Raw genomic sequence first — 16,689 nt, forward strand, 5'->3', positions numbered from 1 at the left:
GCCTACATGAGGGCAAAAGGAGCGTCTGAGGTTCCGTGACAATTGTAAGTGGTGTTTTCGACTCGCACGAATATGGTCGAGTCTGGTATCTATGAACCGCAAATGACGAGTTTAGTAAGTGTGCGCAGTTTCGCTGTGCTAACTTAAACCGTTTTGTTTGTTATGTGGGTTTTTCATCTGTACCCACGGGTTCCATCTTAGATACGGCATCCATTTTGTCTCTTGCCCTCAAGTAGCCAGCGAACGGACGATGTCCGCTTCGCGACCCTGGGACTCCCAAGATATTTGCAGAAGACACATGTCCTTTGTAAGTGTCTTTATGACGAGGGGGATGATACTGTAAGGCAGATGGCCCCGCTCGAGGCTCATCTCGCCGTGCCGGTTTATTGTCTCAGCCGTGCATCTCATTAGGCACGTCCCTTTGATGCCTGTATTTCGTGTTTCCCCGATACCTCCCCTTTTACACCCTTTCCGATCTCCCCACTGTCTCCGTCTTCCTCTGCACCTGTCTTTGTTCCTATTTCGATCTGTTTTACTGCTGATTGGAATGCACTAATGTTGGGAAGATGGGTTTTTACAGTTGGGAACCGCCAAATGTTTCCGCACTTATGTTCCGGACCTTATGTGTATCAAAGTGACCAAAACGACCCCTCTGGGGGATAATGGTGGGAACCGGGTTGTAAACCTTTGTGTATCATGTTGTCCTATGGGTAAAAACTGTATAAAAGGAGCGATCCACAGAACCAATTTGAAGCAGTCTCCCCAAGTCTCACGAGTTGTACTTGTCGTGATATCTGTGTTCCCTGCAGCAAATAAACCTTGAATCTTTGACGCCGAAGGAAGTGTCCCGTGTCTCTGTCATTCGTACGCCGGAGCAGGTTACCCACGAAGGTTTCAGGTGTTGTGCCCTGGCACCGCTGGGTCTTAAAGAACCCAGTCCTTCATCTGGAGGCAAGAGACAGCACAGCGGAGCTGCGGGGAGAGAGTGGACCAAGACCAAGGGTCGGAGGTCTTACTCAGTCAATGGTTGAGTTAGGCAGGTCCTAGGTCATGAAGGACTTTTTAGGCATGCAGGAGGATCTTGAACTAGCATCTTTTCTGGATGGGGATCAGTGTAGGTCTCTTAGGTGGGAGCAATGGGGGTTCATTTGGGGAGGGTCAGGATGTGTCTGGCTGCAAAGTTATGTATGGTCTGGAGTCTTCTGTGGTGCTGGGTGGAGATGATGGCGTGGATGGCAATGCCGCAGTCAAGGCAGCTGGTAATGGTCTTTCTGGTGTTGGTTGGGATCCATCTGAAGAATCTGCGGAGCCAGGGAAGTGTGTGGAAGCAGGAGAAGATGACTGCATTAACTTGTCGTTTCATGGTGAGTTGGCTGTCGGGGATGATGCAGAGGTTGCATGAGTGGTTGGTCGGTGTGGGTAAGGGTTCGAGTCCTGCAGGCCACCAGCTGGGCTCCCATGCAGAGATGTTCTTCTAGTAGATCAGTGCTTCAATTTTGGTGGAGTTGAGTTGGAGGCAGTTGTCTTTTATCCATTTGGCTATGTTGGTCATGGCGTTGCTGAAGTTACTTTTGGAGTTGGAGGGGTCCTCGGTGAGCGAGAGGATCAGTTGGGTGTCATCTGTGTAGGAGATTATGCCGAGACCGCGGGATCTGACCACATCTGCAATGGGGTCATGTAGATGTTAAATAGTGTCGACTGAGGGATGAACCTTGAGGAATGGCGCATATGATGTCTTTCAGTGGAGAGGCGAAGGGAGGCAGTTGGATGCTCTCTGTGCGTCCTGTAAGGAAGGAGGCTGTCCACTTGAGGGCATCTTGCTGTATGCCTATGTTTTAGAGTCTGTTGATGAGGGTGTTGTGGGAGACCATGTTGAATTCTGCAGAGAGGTCGCAGAGGATCAGGGTCACAGTTTCTCTTCGGTCGAGACGTGTTCTGAAATTGTCTGTGGCAGCGATCAGTGCAATCTTGTGGCTGTGGGTGGTCTTGAATCCTGATTGTGAGGCATGCGGTAGGTGGGTTTGTTCTAGGATTTCTGTGAGCTGCATGTTGATGGCTTTCTCAAGTACTTTGGCCGGATAGGAGAGCAGGAAGATCAGACAATAATTTTTGTTATTGCTGTGGTCAGAGGAGGCTTTATTTAGAAGGGGTTTGAGGTCCACATTTTTCCAACTGTTCGGAAGGTTTGCAGTGGAGATGGATGTGTTGAGGACACTGGTGAGCTGCGTGCTGATTGGGTTCACCCAGAGTCTTGAATCACTTTCTAGTGTCATTTCTCACCTCATACTCAATAAGAGGAACATACAACTGATCTTAATACAAATCTCTTATCCACTCCCCAAAATAAACTGCTTAACTTCAAACATAAGTAGGCCTGGGTGGAGTTCACGGAGTTCTTCTATGAGGAACTCCGCAAAGTGATCCAAAAACTCCACCACACTACACAAAGTTCCGCAAGTGGGTGGAGTAACAGTAGTTCAAGCTTCAGGTATGAGACAGAAAATAGAAAGGTTAATAACTGGTTAGTTTAAAAGTGCACTTACTTACTGTGGTGTTGCTCATCCCATGGCGGAGGGCTGACTCCAAGTCGCTGCTGGTGCTGGCAGTGCTTGTTGTGCTGTGCAGGTTCTGCTTCTGGTTGGCCTGCCTAGAAGCCAAAAGCATTTGTTGTCTGAGAGCAGCTGCAGCTCCTCTTCATAGAGCTTCAGCGGTGTGTGGGGCTACCAGCTAAGCAGGCTCGGCCAGTAGGGAAGCTGGAGAAGCTTAGGCTGGAGAAGTGGCCAGCGAGGTGAGCAGGCTGGTGGCCCACAGAGAACTGAAGCCGAAGGCATTGTTGGTCGAGAGAAGCCACAACTCTTTTGCATAGAGCTGCGATAGCGTGTGGGGTTAGACCGACTCAGGACCAGCCTGCACCGAGCCTGCACAGAGGTGGGGAAGCCCCAGAGGCGCGGCTGCTCGCAGGAGCCCCTCTACTGGTTCCTGCTGCACATTTGAAGTCTCCACTGGAGTGAAAGGCAAGAGGGAAGGAGAGGCTGGCACGGCCTGGTGCCGCTCCTCGGCATTACGGGTGAAGTAGCAGCGGGGCCCGTAAGGGCACCCATAACCCACTGTGTGGAAGGTGCGGCACAGCTCCATCTTGTAAATGTGAGGCTGCGCAGCTTATAGTAGCCAATAGCTGTGTGCAAATTGATCTTTGCCGTTTGTGGCAATGTGTGTCATTGCTTCAATCTGAACAAAAGCACTTCTGGTGTCTGTCTCGGTGTATAGAGTAAGAGTAGCCTGCAAGTGCTGGTAACCTCCACTACACGGCAGAGGCAGACTTTTTGCCAAACTTCGCACTCCAAGTAGAGCACGGAGTGACAAAAACTCTGTGAACTCCACCAGCGGAGCTGAGTTAAATGCCCAGCCTTAAACATAAGCTAATCACCTGCAGGAGTTAATATGAATGCTCTCCACTGATGGATACACTGTTAGGTTCTGTGTTTAGAACCTGGGATGCATGAGCCACCTTGGCAACTACTGTCAAGTTGGATAGAGGATGTTGGGGGAGCATCTGGCAGTTGCTGGCTTGTTGTTTGCTCTGCTGATCAAGTACATGTTAATTTATCAATAAAGATTGAAGAAACAACTTACAAACCCTGTATGTTTTAGCACTCTTTTAGGACCGGCAGAGCAAGTAAATCCCCTAGAAGCCTGATTTTGCGTCTATTGGTAAGCTGGAGCATCGCAAAGGCTGTTTTTGCAGGCATCACTGAGGTGAAGTCTTGGATGTAAGCATGAGCGAATTTTGCGGATCTCGCGTTCGCAAATTTTGCGGATTTGCGGATTCGCAATCCGCGAAATCCGCGAATTCTCGCGAATTTGCAGATTTTTTTTTTTTTGTGTTTGCGCGGGTTTCTGCCAGTTCGCGAGGGTTTTGTACAATGTCGCAAATTGCGAACTTACCTGTCGGGTCGCAAGTTTCGCGAACTTGTTGTTTCTACGTGTCCAGCCTGTTTGGGACACTCTTCTTCATCACTGCCACTCTCTGTCACCACTGCCACTCTTTGACTACTCATGCCACCCTCTGGCCCACCCATGCCACCCTCTGTTTCATCACCACACCCTCTGGTTGTCCAGTGTACATTATTTTCGGCAAAGCAAAGCACACCTTCCCTGCCTCAAGTGACCTGAATTAATTTGGGGCTGATTAATGTGTCACAGAATATTTTTTTAGCTGGCACCTGCTTCCTTAGTGCGCCCTGATTAGTGATCTTTTGCACTTGCTAAGTGCTTTCATTGTTGCAAAATTAGTTACAACACCTGCCCTGCCCCAACTGACAATAATGAATTAGGGGCTAATTAATGTGTCACTGAAAGAATTTAAAGTTCCAGCCTGGCACCTGCTTGTCTGCTCCTTTAGCTGTAAATCAGGACCTTTGTGGCATACAGTTAAGGTCAGAGCAGGGTCACACAATAGTTGCAAGCAGGCAACCGAATTCTGGAGGGCCCCCTCAGGAAGCACTACAAAGAATCCTTACAAATCATGAGGTTGACCTTTTGCACCTGCTCATTGCTTTTGCTTTTGCTGAAATCGTTTTTCGGTGTTTTTCGCGCTATTCGCGGGGCGCGGCGTCGTGCGAAACCGACCGCGGAAGCCGCCAATTCGTGCGAATGAGCATTTTATTTTTTTGCGGCTTGTTGTTTCGCGAGTTTTTTTGCAGTATTCGCGAGCCGCTTGCAGCGCAACACGCGAATTTACCCCAAGGTCGAGTACGGGCGCGGCCATTTTGTTTGCGTGACGTATTTCCGTTTCCGCCCGCTATGTATAATCTCGCGCAGTAAGCGCATTGCGAGCAGAGGTTCGCACGAGATCGCGCGGGAAATCTAGAGGTTCGCACGGGATCGCGAGGAAAATCTCGCGCGAACTTACTTTCGCGCTCGTGAACGGGCGCCGGCCATCTTGTTTTTCATTCATTTCCTGTGTCTGGGCATGGTGTTTAATCCTCTTGGTATCTTTGCCATCCTTTGCTTGTTTTCAGTTTTTTTTTTACGATTTTGCTTCTTATCTATCCCTCTCTTTTCCTAGCTGTATATTTTTGTCTTTTCTGCTATTTTTCTTTACTTTTAAACTACTTTTTTAAACTCTTTTCTTTTCTTCTTCCCTATCCTATTCTTTCTTAATTTTCTACTTCTTCCTACCTTACCTGCCCAGACCATGGTCAAGCCAGGCGCCGTGAAGCTGCCCAGGCACTTGAGGGCCGCAGCGGCGGCGGGGAGTAGTGCTGGACCCAGTGGCAGGACAGCATGCGGGAGATTGAGGGGGGAGCAGGTGACGCGACGGGAGATATTCAGCCCGGAGGAAGTGGGCGCGCTGGTCTACTTCGTCCAGCGCCGCCTGCCCAGGACCATCGCGGGAGGCGGCAGGATCGCGGCCGGCGGCTACAACATGCGGGAGCGCCGGAAGCGGTGGGAGAAGGTGTGCTGGGCCATATCCCACCTCTACGGGGTCCAGCGCACCTACAGCCAGGTCACCCATCGCTGGACGGACCTTCTGGACCGCGAGCGCGACCTGCTGGACCAGCTCGGCTTGGAGATCCCCGGGCTTGGTGAGTAGTAGTAGCCATTTAATCACTCACTACTATGATGTTTTCTCCTGCTCTGTGTTGTTGTATTGCAAATATTTGTTTTTTACATGGAGCAAGCCAATAATGCCGCTGATGACGATTACATTGTAGTTAAATTATATTTCAAAATCTTCTGTGCATTTCAGGTGCACTGCTCTCCTTCTCAGTGGCGTTGCTACTATGCTTATTTGTTTTCTATTTCGTGGTCTCATTGGCCTGAGTAACTATTATGTATGAGTGTACTTTACAGAACTGCGTAATGCTAGACACTAGGGGGCAGATTACATTTACAAGCCCCTTGCGCCACGTTTACGTTGCCTTGCGTGACGCAACAGCGGCGTAAACGTGCCGCATCCCTGCGAGTCATTTACAGCATGACGCATCTAGGGAGATGCGTCATGTTATAAAGCCATGGGCCTGCACCACAATGGGTGCGTTCCTAGTACGCAGGGTGGGCGGTCCAGCGGCTGTGCGCCTCGCAAAATTGCCTGCGTGAAATGTACAAGATTTAACGCAGGCACTTCTGCGACGCTGCTACGTCAATTCAATTCCTTATGTCTGCTCGAAGCAGGCGAAAGGACTGACACAGCATGTTAAGTATTGGGTGGCCCTGAGCATTACTGGAGTTGCATTGCGTTGGCGACGTGACTCCAGCGATGCGCCGCTCTTACGTGACGAGATGCCTCACGCAAGTGCCTACCCTTGCGCCAGGGCGCGCCGCATTGTCACTACTGGGACCTCAGACGATCACTGCCACACATAATATACAACATACCACGCTTCGCAATAATTTAGAAAGATTGCGTAAGAAACTAATAAGAACAGAATTGCATGCAAAATTTCTTACAGATTGCTTGAATAATAACATCATCCCGATAGGGTTACAAGTAGGTAATATTCCGGCTATTTTCATAGAGGACGAAGATTTCAAGACAGGTTTCAGCTATGTGTCCAATAAATGTTCACGTAGCTGGATGGTGCTAGGGATTGAAACAGCGCATAAACACATTGATAAACTAAAGCAGGAAATAGCAGATTTAGAAAAACAAATCAGGGAGGACCAAACAGTGACTGATGCTGAGGAGTTTTTAAAAAAGTTAGAAACCCAGATAGCTGATTTTTTGAAGACCAATATATTGAAAAAAACCGATAAATTACAGAAAGATCTCAAATACTACTCAAAAGAACGAACATATCCTTATCTTAAAAAGGAGTTTTTTCAACAGGGTCAGGGACAAGCACAGTGGACTACTAAACACTTAACTTTTTCTGATACAGCGTCCACAAACTCAGACGATAGTGCACAGAGAGGCAGTAGCTCAAATCAAGGTTTTGGTAGAGGACAAGGTAGGGGTACTTTTTTACCGAGAGGCCAGGCCCCAGCACGAGGACGGACTCGATCAACCCGGAGGGGTTGGTACAGAAACCAATATACACCAGGGTACAGGCAAACGAGGAACAACTTTTACGAGTGGTAAACGAAATGAATTCAGGAAATGATACTAGGATTTCAAATCCAACCTTAGAGGTGGTACCTATATTTAATTTATCTAAACATGAATTGAATAGACAAGAATTAGAACTGCTAAGCTATGGACTATCTTACGTACCTACCAATAGGAATGATCACTTTACAACTATAATGGAAATCCAGAAATTCTTTCGCACTCTTCGTCTCAAACAGTTTTTCAATAAGACCCCAAGCAATAGTCAAGGTAATATAATAACATCTAACCAACGGAATGTTACAGGTCTCCGTTGTCCCTCGACTTTTTATCCGGCAAACAACCTAATGCCAAAGGAACTTCTAACTTTTGAAAATGTAGTGTTGTTAGAAATAGACCAACTCTTCAAAGAAAAAAAGAAATATGTGAGATACAATTTCACGAAAGAACAACATGAGACACTGGTTACCCTGGCTAAACGGGAGGATATTTATATCAAACCTGCAGATAAGGGGGGCAGCATAATAGTGCAAGATAAGACTGATTACGATCAAGAGGCACTGCGTCAACTTAATAACCCTCTTCACTACACTAAATTAAGGGGTGACCCGACAGAGAAGATCAGGAAAGACATATTAACTGTTACAAAGACAGGTCTTGATGGGTTATGGCTAAGTCAGAGAGAATATGAATACTTAAATAAGAATGATTTTACCATTCCGGCATTTTATATACTGCCGAAAATCCATAAAAACGAACAAAACCCCCCCGGCAGACCTATTGTTGCAGGATGTGGGTCAATTTTACAACCCTTGGCCGAGTATGTAGATTTCTTTATTAAACCTTTCGTACCACTCACCCAATCATACACTAAAGACAGTATCAGTGTAATAAATGCTTTGGAAGGTGTTCTCTTTGACCCTTCGATAAACATTCTCGTTACAATGGATATTGAGAGTTTGTACTCCAATATCCCACAGAGGGAAGCAGTGGATATAATTGAAAAAATCCTAAATACACAGACTCGCCCTATGCAAGTACCAGTTGACTTTGTCATCCAATGTGCCAAAATAGCTCTCGAGTGCAACTATTTCCTGTTCAACGATGACTTTTATGGTCAAAGAAAGGGGGTGGCGATGGGAGCGATTTTCGCTCCCGACATAGCTAATCTGTATGTAGCAGATTTTGAGAATAAAAACATTCACAATAACAACCCATTTGGTACACACATTACTAAATACCTTAGGTATATAGATGATGTCTGTCTAATTTGGGAAGGAAGCGAGGATCATCTATTAACATTTCACAGATGGTTAAATGAACAAAATGACAACCTGAAATTTACTATTGAATATAGTAATAAAAGTATCAATTTTTTAGATTTAAACATTCTACATGACAATGGTAACCTGGTGGTAAATTTGTATACAAAACCCACAGCACGTAACACGCTTTTGAAGTATTCCAGCCACCATCCCAGGAACCTACGAGACAACCTCCCTTTTGGCCAGTTCCTGAGAATCAAGCGTAACTGTACCAAAAGGGAGGATTATTTCAGGGAGGCTAAGATTCTACAACAGAAACTGGTGGCCAGACAATATCCAAATAGATTGGTAAAAAGAGCTCTTAAACGAGCGTGGTACTATGACCGGTCATCACTTCTGGATCAAAGCAAACAAAAAGTGGAAGCAGAAAATACCATAGCATGTGTTACCACCTTTGGAACTGAATCTAATGAAATTAAAAAGATTGTCACAAGAAACTGGCACCTTATACAGAAAAGTGAATTACAGCTGAAATGTCCATATTTTGCGTTCAAAAGGGCTAGGAACTTACGTGACTTCCTGGTTAAAACATACAGAGAACCAAGGGCTAATACCATACACAGTCAATGGGGTTTGACACCTAGAGTGGGCCATTATCCATGTGGACAATGTGTAGCCTGTGATACAACTGCTGTGACCAAATCATGTACACTGAATGGTAAAGAATTCACGATGCGACATCATTCAAATTGTTTGACTAAGAACGTCATTTACTGTATATTATGTCCATGTAACTTAGCTTACATTGGGAAGACAACCCAAGAGGTGAAAAAAAGAATAACCCAGCACCAATCTAGGATTAGATGCAAAGTGTTGACAGCACCCATAGTAGAACACTATGTTGAAAAGTTACATGGTCCACAGGACATGAAATGGTTTGTGCTAGAGGTCATTAAGGGGTCAAAAAGAAGGACCAATGTAGATCGTCTGCTAACCATTAAAGAAAACAGATGGATATGGATGTGCAGGACGATGGTGCATGGTCTGAACCAATATGTGGAATGGCACAATTTAGCAACCCTGTGATGATGTCCCTTATGTTATCAGGGCATGGTAATGTGTAATCTTTATTGTGGATGGTGGTTGTCTTGGACTGGTCCCTATTGTAAGGCCGACTTCCTTATCTACAATTGGTTTCAAATGAGACGTTAGCTGTATTAAATTGTATATATTTTAAGCACCTTTCACAAATGCATCGGGTTTATAATAGTTGGTTTCACGTAATTGGAATTGCTGTGTAGCTGCACAGTGGAGGTTTTAAAACCATTTAGCAATGGCCGCCTCATAAACCATAGCGACGTCCTGATTCTGGGCATGCGCGGAGTGCGTGTCTTGGATGTAGTCTCTTCCGCTACCATTACGAGCTGACTTGCGAAACGAGACGGAGTGCAATTGAATCCCGCTCGATGTTAAGTGTGGAAGTAAGTACCAACAGCGGCTCACTGGGATATTGCTAGTCTATCCAGGCACTGATAGAAACTTATGGAAGTTAATTCCCGTTTTTGCACCCTAGATTGGAACCACACCAATCGAACATGGTATAAATATGAACAATCTATGAGCCGGTCTCAACTGTTTCTATCTGTTGGAGGAGGTAAGCGGAATGAATGTTTTATATGGGGAACAGTTAACATTGGACTACAGTTGGAGTAATATGTAGGCATATGCGCATAATGTGTATATTTAAGTGTGGATACTTGTTTGCACAGGAACACTTGACATTGGATGGTCTATGGCTAAGACTTCTCTATCAGTCTGTGAGGATTGAGGTTTTCTCTACGTGGAACATAGTGAGTAATGTCTTTTATGTGGAGTCACACTGGGTGTGGTGACGGTTAGTGTTAGCAGACAATCAATTATATTGGACATTAGGAACGGGGTCTAATATATTGTACATATTGTATATTTTTGTAGATATTTTGAGCAACATACAGTCCTGAGGATGGTCTTGGTGGAAATCGCTGTGTAAAGACCGAAACGTCGACGCCTGTATACTGTTTGGTTACAAATAAGAACCGTAACATTTATGTTTATAGACTGTTGCATGAGCTGACTGAGGCTTCAGGAGCACGATATGTATATATGTATATAATGCATACAGTACCAACAGTATAACACACTATCGAAAAGATATCGATTGTAATAGTGTGGTTTGTGTTGCCTTTCTTAATTTGTTGCAAATTATTTACTGTTTTCGTATATAACATATGATATAAAAGAAAAATGATGGTCACCATGGTTCCTATGTTTATTTGAACGAATGCACATATTGATGGCATATGAGAAATATTGACTAATATTTGAAATAATTCCTCAAGGTACCTTTTCTATATTGCATTGTAAATGAGGCACATCTGCCGTGTCGCAAGGGTAGTTTTGCGTGACGCATTTGATCTGGCGCATCTCTGGAGATGCGCCAGAACGCGTAAGTAAGTATGCCCCTAAGGGGCAGAATTGCAATTACCGTCGCATCCCTGCAAAGTAGCAGGGATGCGCCATTAATTGTGCGGCCCGCTACCACCACCAAACATGGTGCGCCGTATTTGCAATGCGGCGCACCATGGGCCCAAAACGTCACCGAAGCTTTACTGCTGGAGTTGCGTCGCAACGATGGCGCAGCTCCATCAATGCTCTGGGGTACCCTATCTCCCCAATGCTGGGTCAAGCCGTACGTCTGCTTCAAGCAGGTGCAGGGTTTGTGTGACGCATCATTGTCCTAAAGGTGACTGATTGATATTTTGTAGATTTCCCTCAGCCACTATTAGGATGTGTTCCAGCGCAGGAATGCCCTCCCTTGCGCCGGAACGCCCCCTGATGGCGCAGGGCTTTATAACGGGATGCATCTCCCAAATGCGTCACGTTGTTATAATATTATACGCCGCACCATGGCGCCCTTTTTTGTTTAGCTGCTGCGTCACAAAAGTCACGCAAGAACGGCGCAAAAGAGCCGCAAGGGCTTAAATCTGCCCCTTCCTTTGTAACCCTGACAATAAGAAAAATAGTGGCGGTGGATTGATAGTTTGACTATTTAAATGACTGGTAATGTAGCAGGCAACTGTTAGTGTTGTCACTGATCTGACTGAAATCACAATGGAGTTTGTCTGTCACTTTGCGTCTTGCCTGCGGACTGCTGCCTGCCAGTCCTAGGTGAACGTTTCAGTACTTTGTTTAGTGAGTTACGTGACTTTCGAAGTCACAGGTCCGCAAATAAATGAAAAGTAACCATAATCAATATAATTTCGCAGAAATATTTTGTTATTGTTCTTTTGAAATGTTTGATTTGGTTGACATTGACAAGCAACAATCATCCATGTTTTCTGTTCTTTCTTTCATGTTGTACGTCAGCTCCCCCCAGGGGCGAGAGGAGGACACAGGAGCAGCAGGCGGCGGATGCTGTTCATCAACAGGGCCAGGATCGGGCAGGCGAGGGCTCCTCTGCTGGCCCCAGTAAGTTTTCATTTTAGACTAGTACCTATTTTTCCTAGCGTTCCTCATTTGACTTTTTTCAAAATTGTCTTTGCTCTTCTTGTAGACTGTATCTAAATTCTTATCCTGCCTCTACTATGACTCCCTGTGGTATTACTAGATTATTCTTATTAGTCTGTCTGTGTAGCTAACTAAGATTGCACGGTTGGCGAAACTCCCATGATTCTAGTCAGCAATAGCTCTATCAACTTAGTGCAGTCCTCTGGGATTGTCCATAATGTCTTTTGAAGTGTTCTATCTGGACTCATGCTTGCAAAAATTGCAAAACCTTTCGCTCAGTCACTCTAGTCTGGACCAAAAAACACAGATTGTATTTAAGTTTAAAAGCTTTATTAAAAGTAAACACATTTATTAAAATGAAGTCATAATAAAACTAAACGTTTAACTGATAATGGAAAAGTGGTTAGTGCTGACGATTAATTGAAGACATTTCTTGTGGTCGAGCCGAGCTCTCACCTGGTTTCAACTTGATCTTGTTGTTAGAAGTCCATCTTCTGTCTGTGTGGAGAAAAATGGTGCGTGTTAAAAAAACAGCCTTCATCAGTTGTGCCAAAAAGTGCAGCAAGACAACCTTCCCTGGAAAAAGGGACATTTTTTTTAACTTTAACGTAGACAGTCACAAATTACATTGTTTTCACATGTCTTCATTCCTATACCAAATACTAGTGACTAGTGAGTGCTTTATTCTAACATTCTTAAATGTACTTTGTAGGTGGAACATCTGGTGGCGGGGCCAGTGTGGAGGTGGTGGTGCTCGACACGGAGGCGGAGGGCGATTCTTCAGGGGAGGAGGCGGCGGCGGCAGCTGTGAGAGTTGAGACGGTGGTGGTGGCGGCCAGAGGTAAGCTCTTATATATTCCTTACTTATTGAGATTGAAGACTAGCTGGGAAGGCAAGAATATGAGATGCATGGCTGGGTGAATGATGAAGCAATGATGGGTGGAAGGACAACAGCCTGGGTGGGTGACACAGAAACTGTATGTGTCCATATACCTGGATCATGCTACTATCTGACTCTTAGATAGCATATGTGTATCTAGAGCAGGGGTAGTCATAGTACGGCCCGCGGGCCGGTGGTGGCCCGGCAAGCCTTCCTTGGCGGTGCGCAGACCTTGCAGACAATCACTGCTCCCCCGGCCCCCACAGAGCAGAGGCTTTTTTGTATTTCACCTGTTAGCGCCCCTGCATCTCCACTCTGACAATCACTGCTCCCCCAGCCCCCACAGAGCAGAGTGGAGATGCAAGGCCACAAAGAGGTGAAATAGAACAAAGCCTCTGCTCTGTGGGGCCGGGCAAGGAGTGATTGTCAGGGTGGAGAAGCAGGGGCGCTAAAACAAACAAAGCCTCAATAATATGTTAATGGTCTTTTAAAGACCTGTTAAGTACTTTGGTGTTGTTGTCTGTGTGTGCGCGTTGAGGAAGCGGTCTCAACCCGGGCTGAAGGCTGACACAGATAGACACACACACAGTGAGATGACAGAGGGGGAGGGAGAGGGAGGGCAGGAGGGAGAGAGAGATGGAGGGAGGGCAGGAGGGAGAGCAGGAGGGAGAGAGATGTATGTAAATGCTGGGTCTGGTGGCTCAGTGGATGAGGTTTTGCTTTAGCCCCGCCCCCTCTGACTCCGCCCCCACCAGTGCGGCCCTCGGCCCCAAACTACACTGTAAATGTAGCCCCTGAGAGAAAGTTTGTGAGTACCCATGATCTAGAGAGAGTAGATGGTCAGTGGATGAACTAAGTGTAACTTTGAAGAGCATGTAACACTGCACCCGCACGTCCGTTCCAGTGTAGGAAAGGCAAGGAAAAGAACTTTTAATTTTGTCCAAATACTACCATAAATAGTAGCAGTAGTTTGTATTGCAAGCACTGCATAGATCCGGTTATTATGGTGGCCACTCCCTACCTCTCTTAATAAGTTTAGTAGTACTCAGTCATTCATGTGTGGATGTATCACTGGTCACTCAATAAAAAGCAAAGCACCTAAAGTCATCCCATATATAAGCAAAAACATCCCATGTGAAGTGATAGATAATCAGATTATTTATCTTCTTCAATTTTCCATTTCTAGTACTCATTTCCACTGTAGGGTGAAAGTTAAATTAATTAAGCAGTAGCCCTTGAGTTGTAACAGAGTATTCTCAGTGCCACCCGTAATAGAAAAGTAAGAGATTCACCACCTGCATGTACTGGACGGGTACAGTAACGCAACGGCAACGCAAGTCTAGGTCACTCCTCATGGCGTGCGTCTCTTTTTCTCGGGTGCAAGTTTACCGCGCTGGCATTATGCCGGCTTGCAGAAAATAACGTACCAATTTTCCAAAACAAGAGATAAGAAGAAGAATAAGACTGGTGTACTTTCATAGTCGACTCCAATGGAAGTCCACAGTGCTCGTAGAATTTGTTCCTTAAACTCCCACTAATGTTAGAGCAAGGATGAAGAAGTGTGAGGTTAGATAGATACTGGCCTCAATAGTTATGTAATGCGCTTGCAAGTTGCTAGTTGTACTGCAGCACAAATTTCTGCTGAATGATTGAGTTAATCTTAAAGAGCATTGGTTACAGACTATGTCTTTCTTTCTTCATATAGGTTCTCCTTCCAAACGAACAAGGAGGAAGGAGCTGGCTAGAGCGGCCCGGCAACGGAGGATCGAGGCCACTGTTGCGGAATATCGGCGGCTGGTGGCCCTGGAGGACGTGGAAAGTGTGCAGTCGACAACTACAACAACGTCGTCTGCATCGGCCTCCGTGGCCCCACGGGCTGCCACCCAGCACAGTGGTCCACCGAGACTGAGCCGGGCTGCCAAAGGCAAACGCCACCGCCGAGCAGCAAGGCCAACAGCTGCCTCTCACAGGCCTTGCACCTGCAAGGCAGTGAAGGCACGCCTGCGCCGCACTACCCTGATGGTGTCCCGCCTTCAGCAGGAGCTCGCCTTGCTCCGCGAGGAGCATGATGCCCTGGCCCAAAAAGTTAACAGCATCCACCCATAGTGTCCCTTGCCCCTTTTTTAGAGACTTTTGGGGGGTGGGAATTGGGAGTTGGGTTTTTGGGGACTTTTGAAGGACAATCGTTGGGGTTAGGGAGGGTCTTGCGGGAGATTATTTTGTTAGGGATATAAATATACTTTTTCAAACTTTATCTGAGCATACCTGTTTTTTACTGCTTGCCTGGTGGGTGGGGGTTTAACGTTGACTGTTTTCCTGAAAGTTTAGTTCCATTTTCTTCCTTTAAGTGTAAATGGCCAAATGTTTTCAACACTAAGTGCCTCTCACAGACTAAGTGAAGTGAATCCAAGAGTCCTAGGACTTTAGTAGTACTACCTTCAGTCTCTCGTCTCTCGTACTAATACTCCATTATACCCCCAAACCACCAAACGCTTATCTTACCTGTAATTTGTGTTTGAAAGTAGGGCTAGACCCAGGGCTGGCTCCACGGGAAACACCGAATAACGTTGGCAATCTTGGTCGGATAAAATTTCCTCATAGCGGTGGTACTAGTGGTGTGACACAGTGGCAGTTGCATGCCTATGAAAAAAAAGAAAATGAAATCTGGTTTGTCCTCCTGAGCAATTCAACGGTACAACTGAGAATATAGCAGGTGACAGAAGTACAGTAGAGCAGTGCCACATTGTAGCCTAACAAATGGTAAAGTATAACTACTAATTCGGTTGAAGTTCTTTCACATTAGCAATGGTTCTTTGTCAAGCAGAGTAAGAATATATCATCGACAACTGTGGAAAGAAAGAATGCGACAGTACAGGGCCTGTGTGGAATTATTGATAACGATATTCAACATAAGGTCTCTGTAGCCAGATACCCGAGAGCCTTGCTGGTCACTATAAATCCATTCACAACAACACTCAATGGGGTTGGTCTGGAAGGTGTCAGGTTTACTCCCCGTGATCCAGTCGATGCAAATATGGTTCCACCTCCAAATGTCACCAACACCCAGAAGTGTAAACACAGGGTGTTCGAGGCATTAGGCGGGGGAGAAAAATAACAAACTAAAATAAAAAATGTGGGATGGGTAAAGGTAGGGTCAGCAGGGAAAGGATACCTGTAACAGAAGACAAGACAGGCATCAGTGAAGTGCTGTCCTAACATACAAGGGTACTCTCATATAGTCTCACTAAATAGTCTGCAAGTCTCCCGCCTACTCATGGGAAATGTAGTTTCATAGTACGGTAGGCGCTTAGGGGCTGCGTAACCTGACAGAAGGTATAGTAGATAGAAAAGGAGAAATTGCTTTTTTTCTAGGTGTCCCCTCACTCACCAGGGTTGCCCCTTGGTGACATGCTTCATCATTGGGGCCATCCCAGTCCTCTACGGCCTGGGGCGTGCTGCGACTTGCGAATTACGTAGGAGCACTTACAAATGACTATGTGTGGTGCAGATAGTGGAGTGGACTAAGTGATGTGTTAAGGGATCAATGTAGAAGCCGAGAGAGAGCCAAGAAATGCAGTCACAGTCAGAGAAAAAGGCAAGGGATACTGTATCTATGTGGTTGTAGTGGTCCTGTTGGAAGTGGTAAGTAAGTTGCCCGCAGAAAAAAATCCTCCTATTAGCGGCACTCCTCCATTGCAGCCGACGCTTCGTCCACCGATGTTGGTCACCAGAAGACACCCTGTCCACTGCCTGCCTGATGCTGAATTGTGGCTCGCTACTGTGAAGCCTGACTCCATCCTTTTTTCCCCATTGCAGAGACTGAAACCCGGCCTGTAATTATTCAACGAAAAACAGGAAGTGATATAATATTACAACACCACTGATAAATAAATATAAGGTATGTAGGCTGTGGAGTGCAAAAAGTCACAATTTGTTTTTCCTAGTAG

General features: G+C 45.9%; 1 protein-coding gene across 1 annotated transcript; it reads left to right on the top strand.

Annotated features, from left to right (window-relative positions):
* Positions 1-1,183: 1,183 nt before the first annotated feature.
* LOC147712471 (uncharacterized) lies at positions 1,184-14,912 on the top strand. The gene is made up of 4 exons (XM_086919656.1): positions 1,184-1,364; positions 11,596-11,823; positions 12,575-12,703; positions 14,448-14,912. Exons 1-4 carry the CDS (start codon positions 1,184-1,186, stop codon positions 14,846-14,848), a joined length of 939 nt encoding a protein of 312 aa, XP_086775782.1. The 3' UTR covers positions 14,849-14,912.
* The last annotated feature ends 1,777 nt before the right edge of the window (positions 14,913-16,689 follow it).

Source organism: Lissotriton vulgaris, chromosome 5 (genome assembly GCF_964263255.1).
Source record: "Lissotriton vulgaris chromosome 5, aLisVul1.2, whole genome shotgun sequence".
In the NCBI taxonomy this organism is placed as follows: Eukaryota; Metazoa; Chordata; class Amphibia; order Caudata; family Salamandridae; genus Lissotriton; species Lissotriton vulgaris.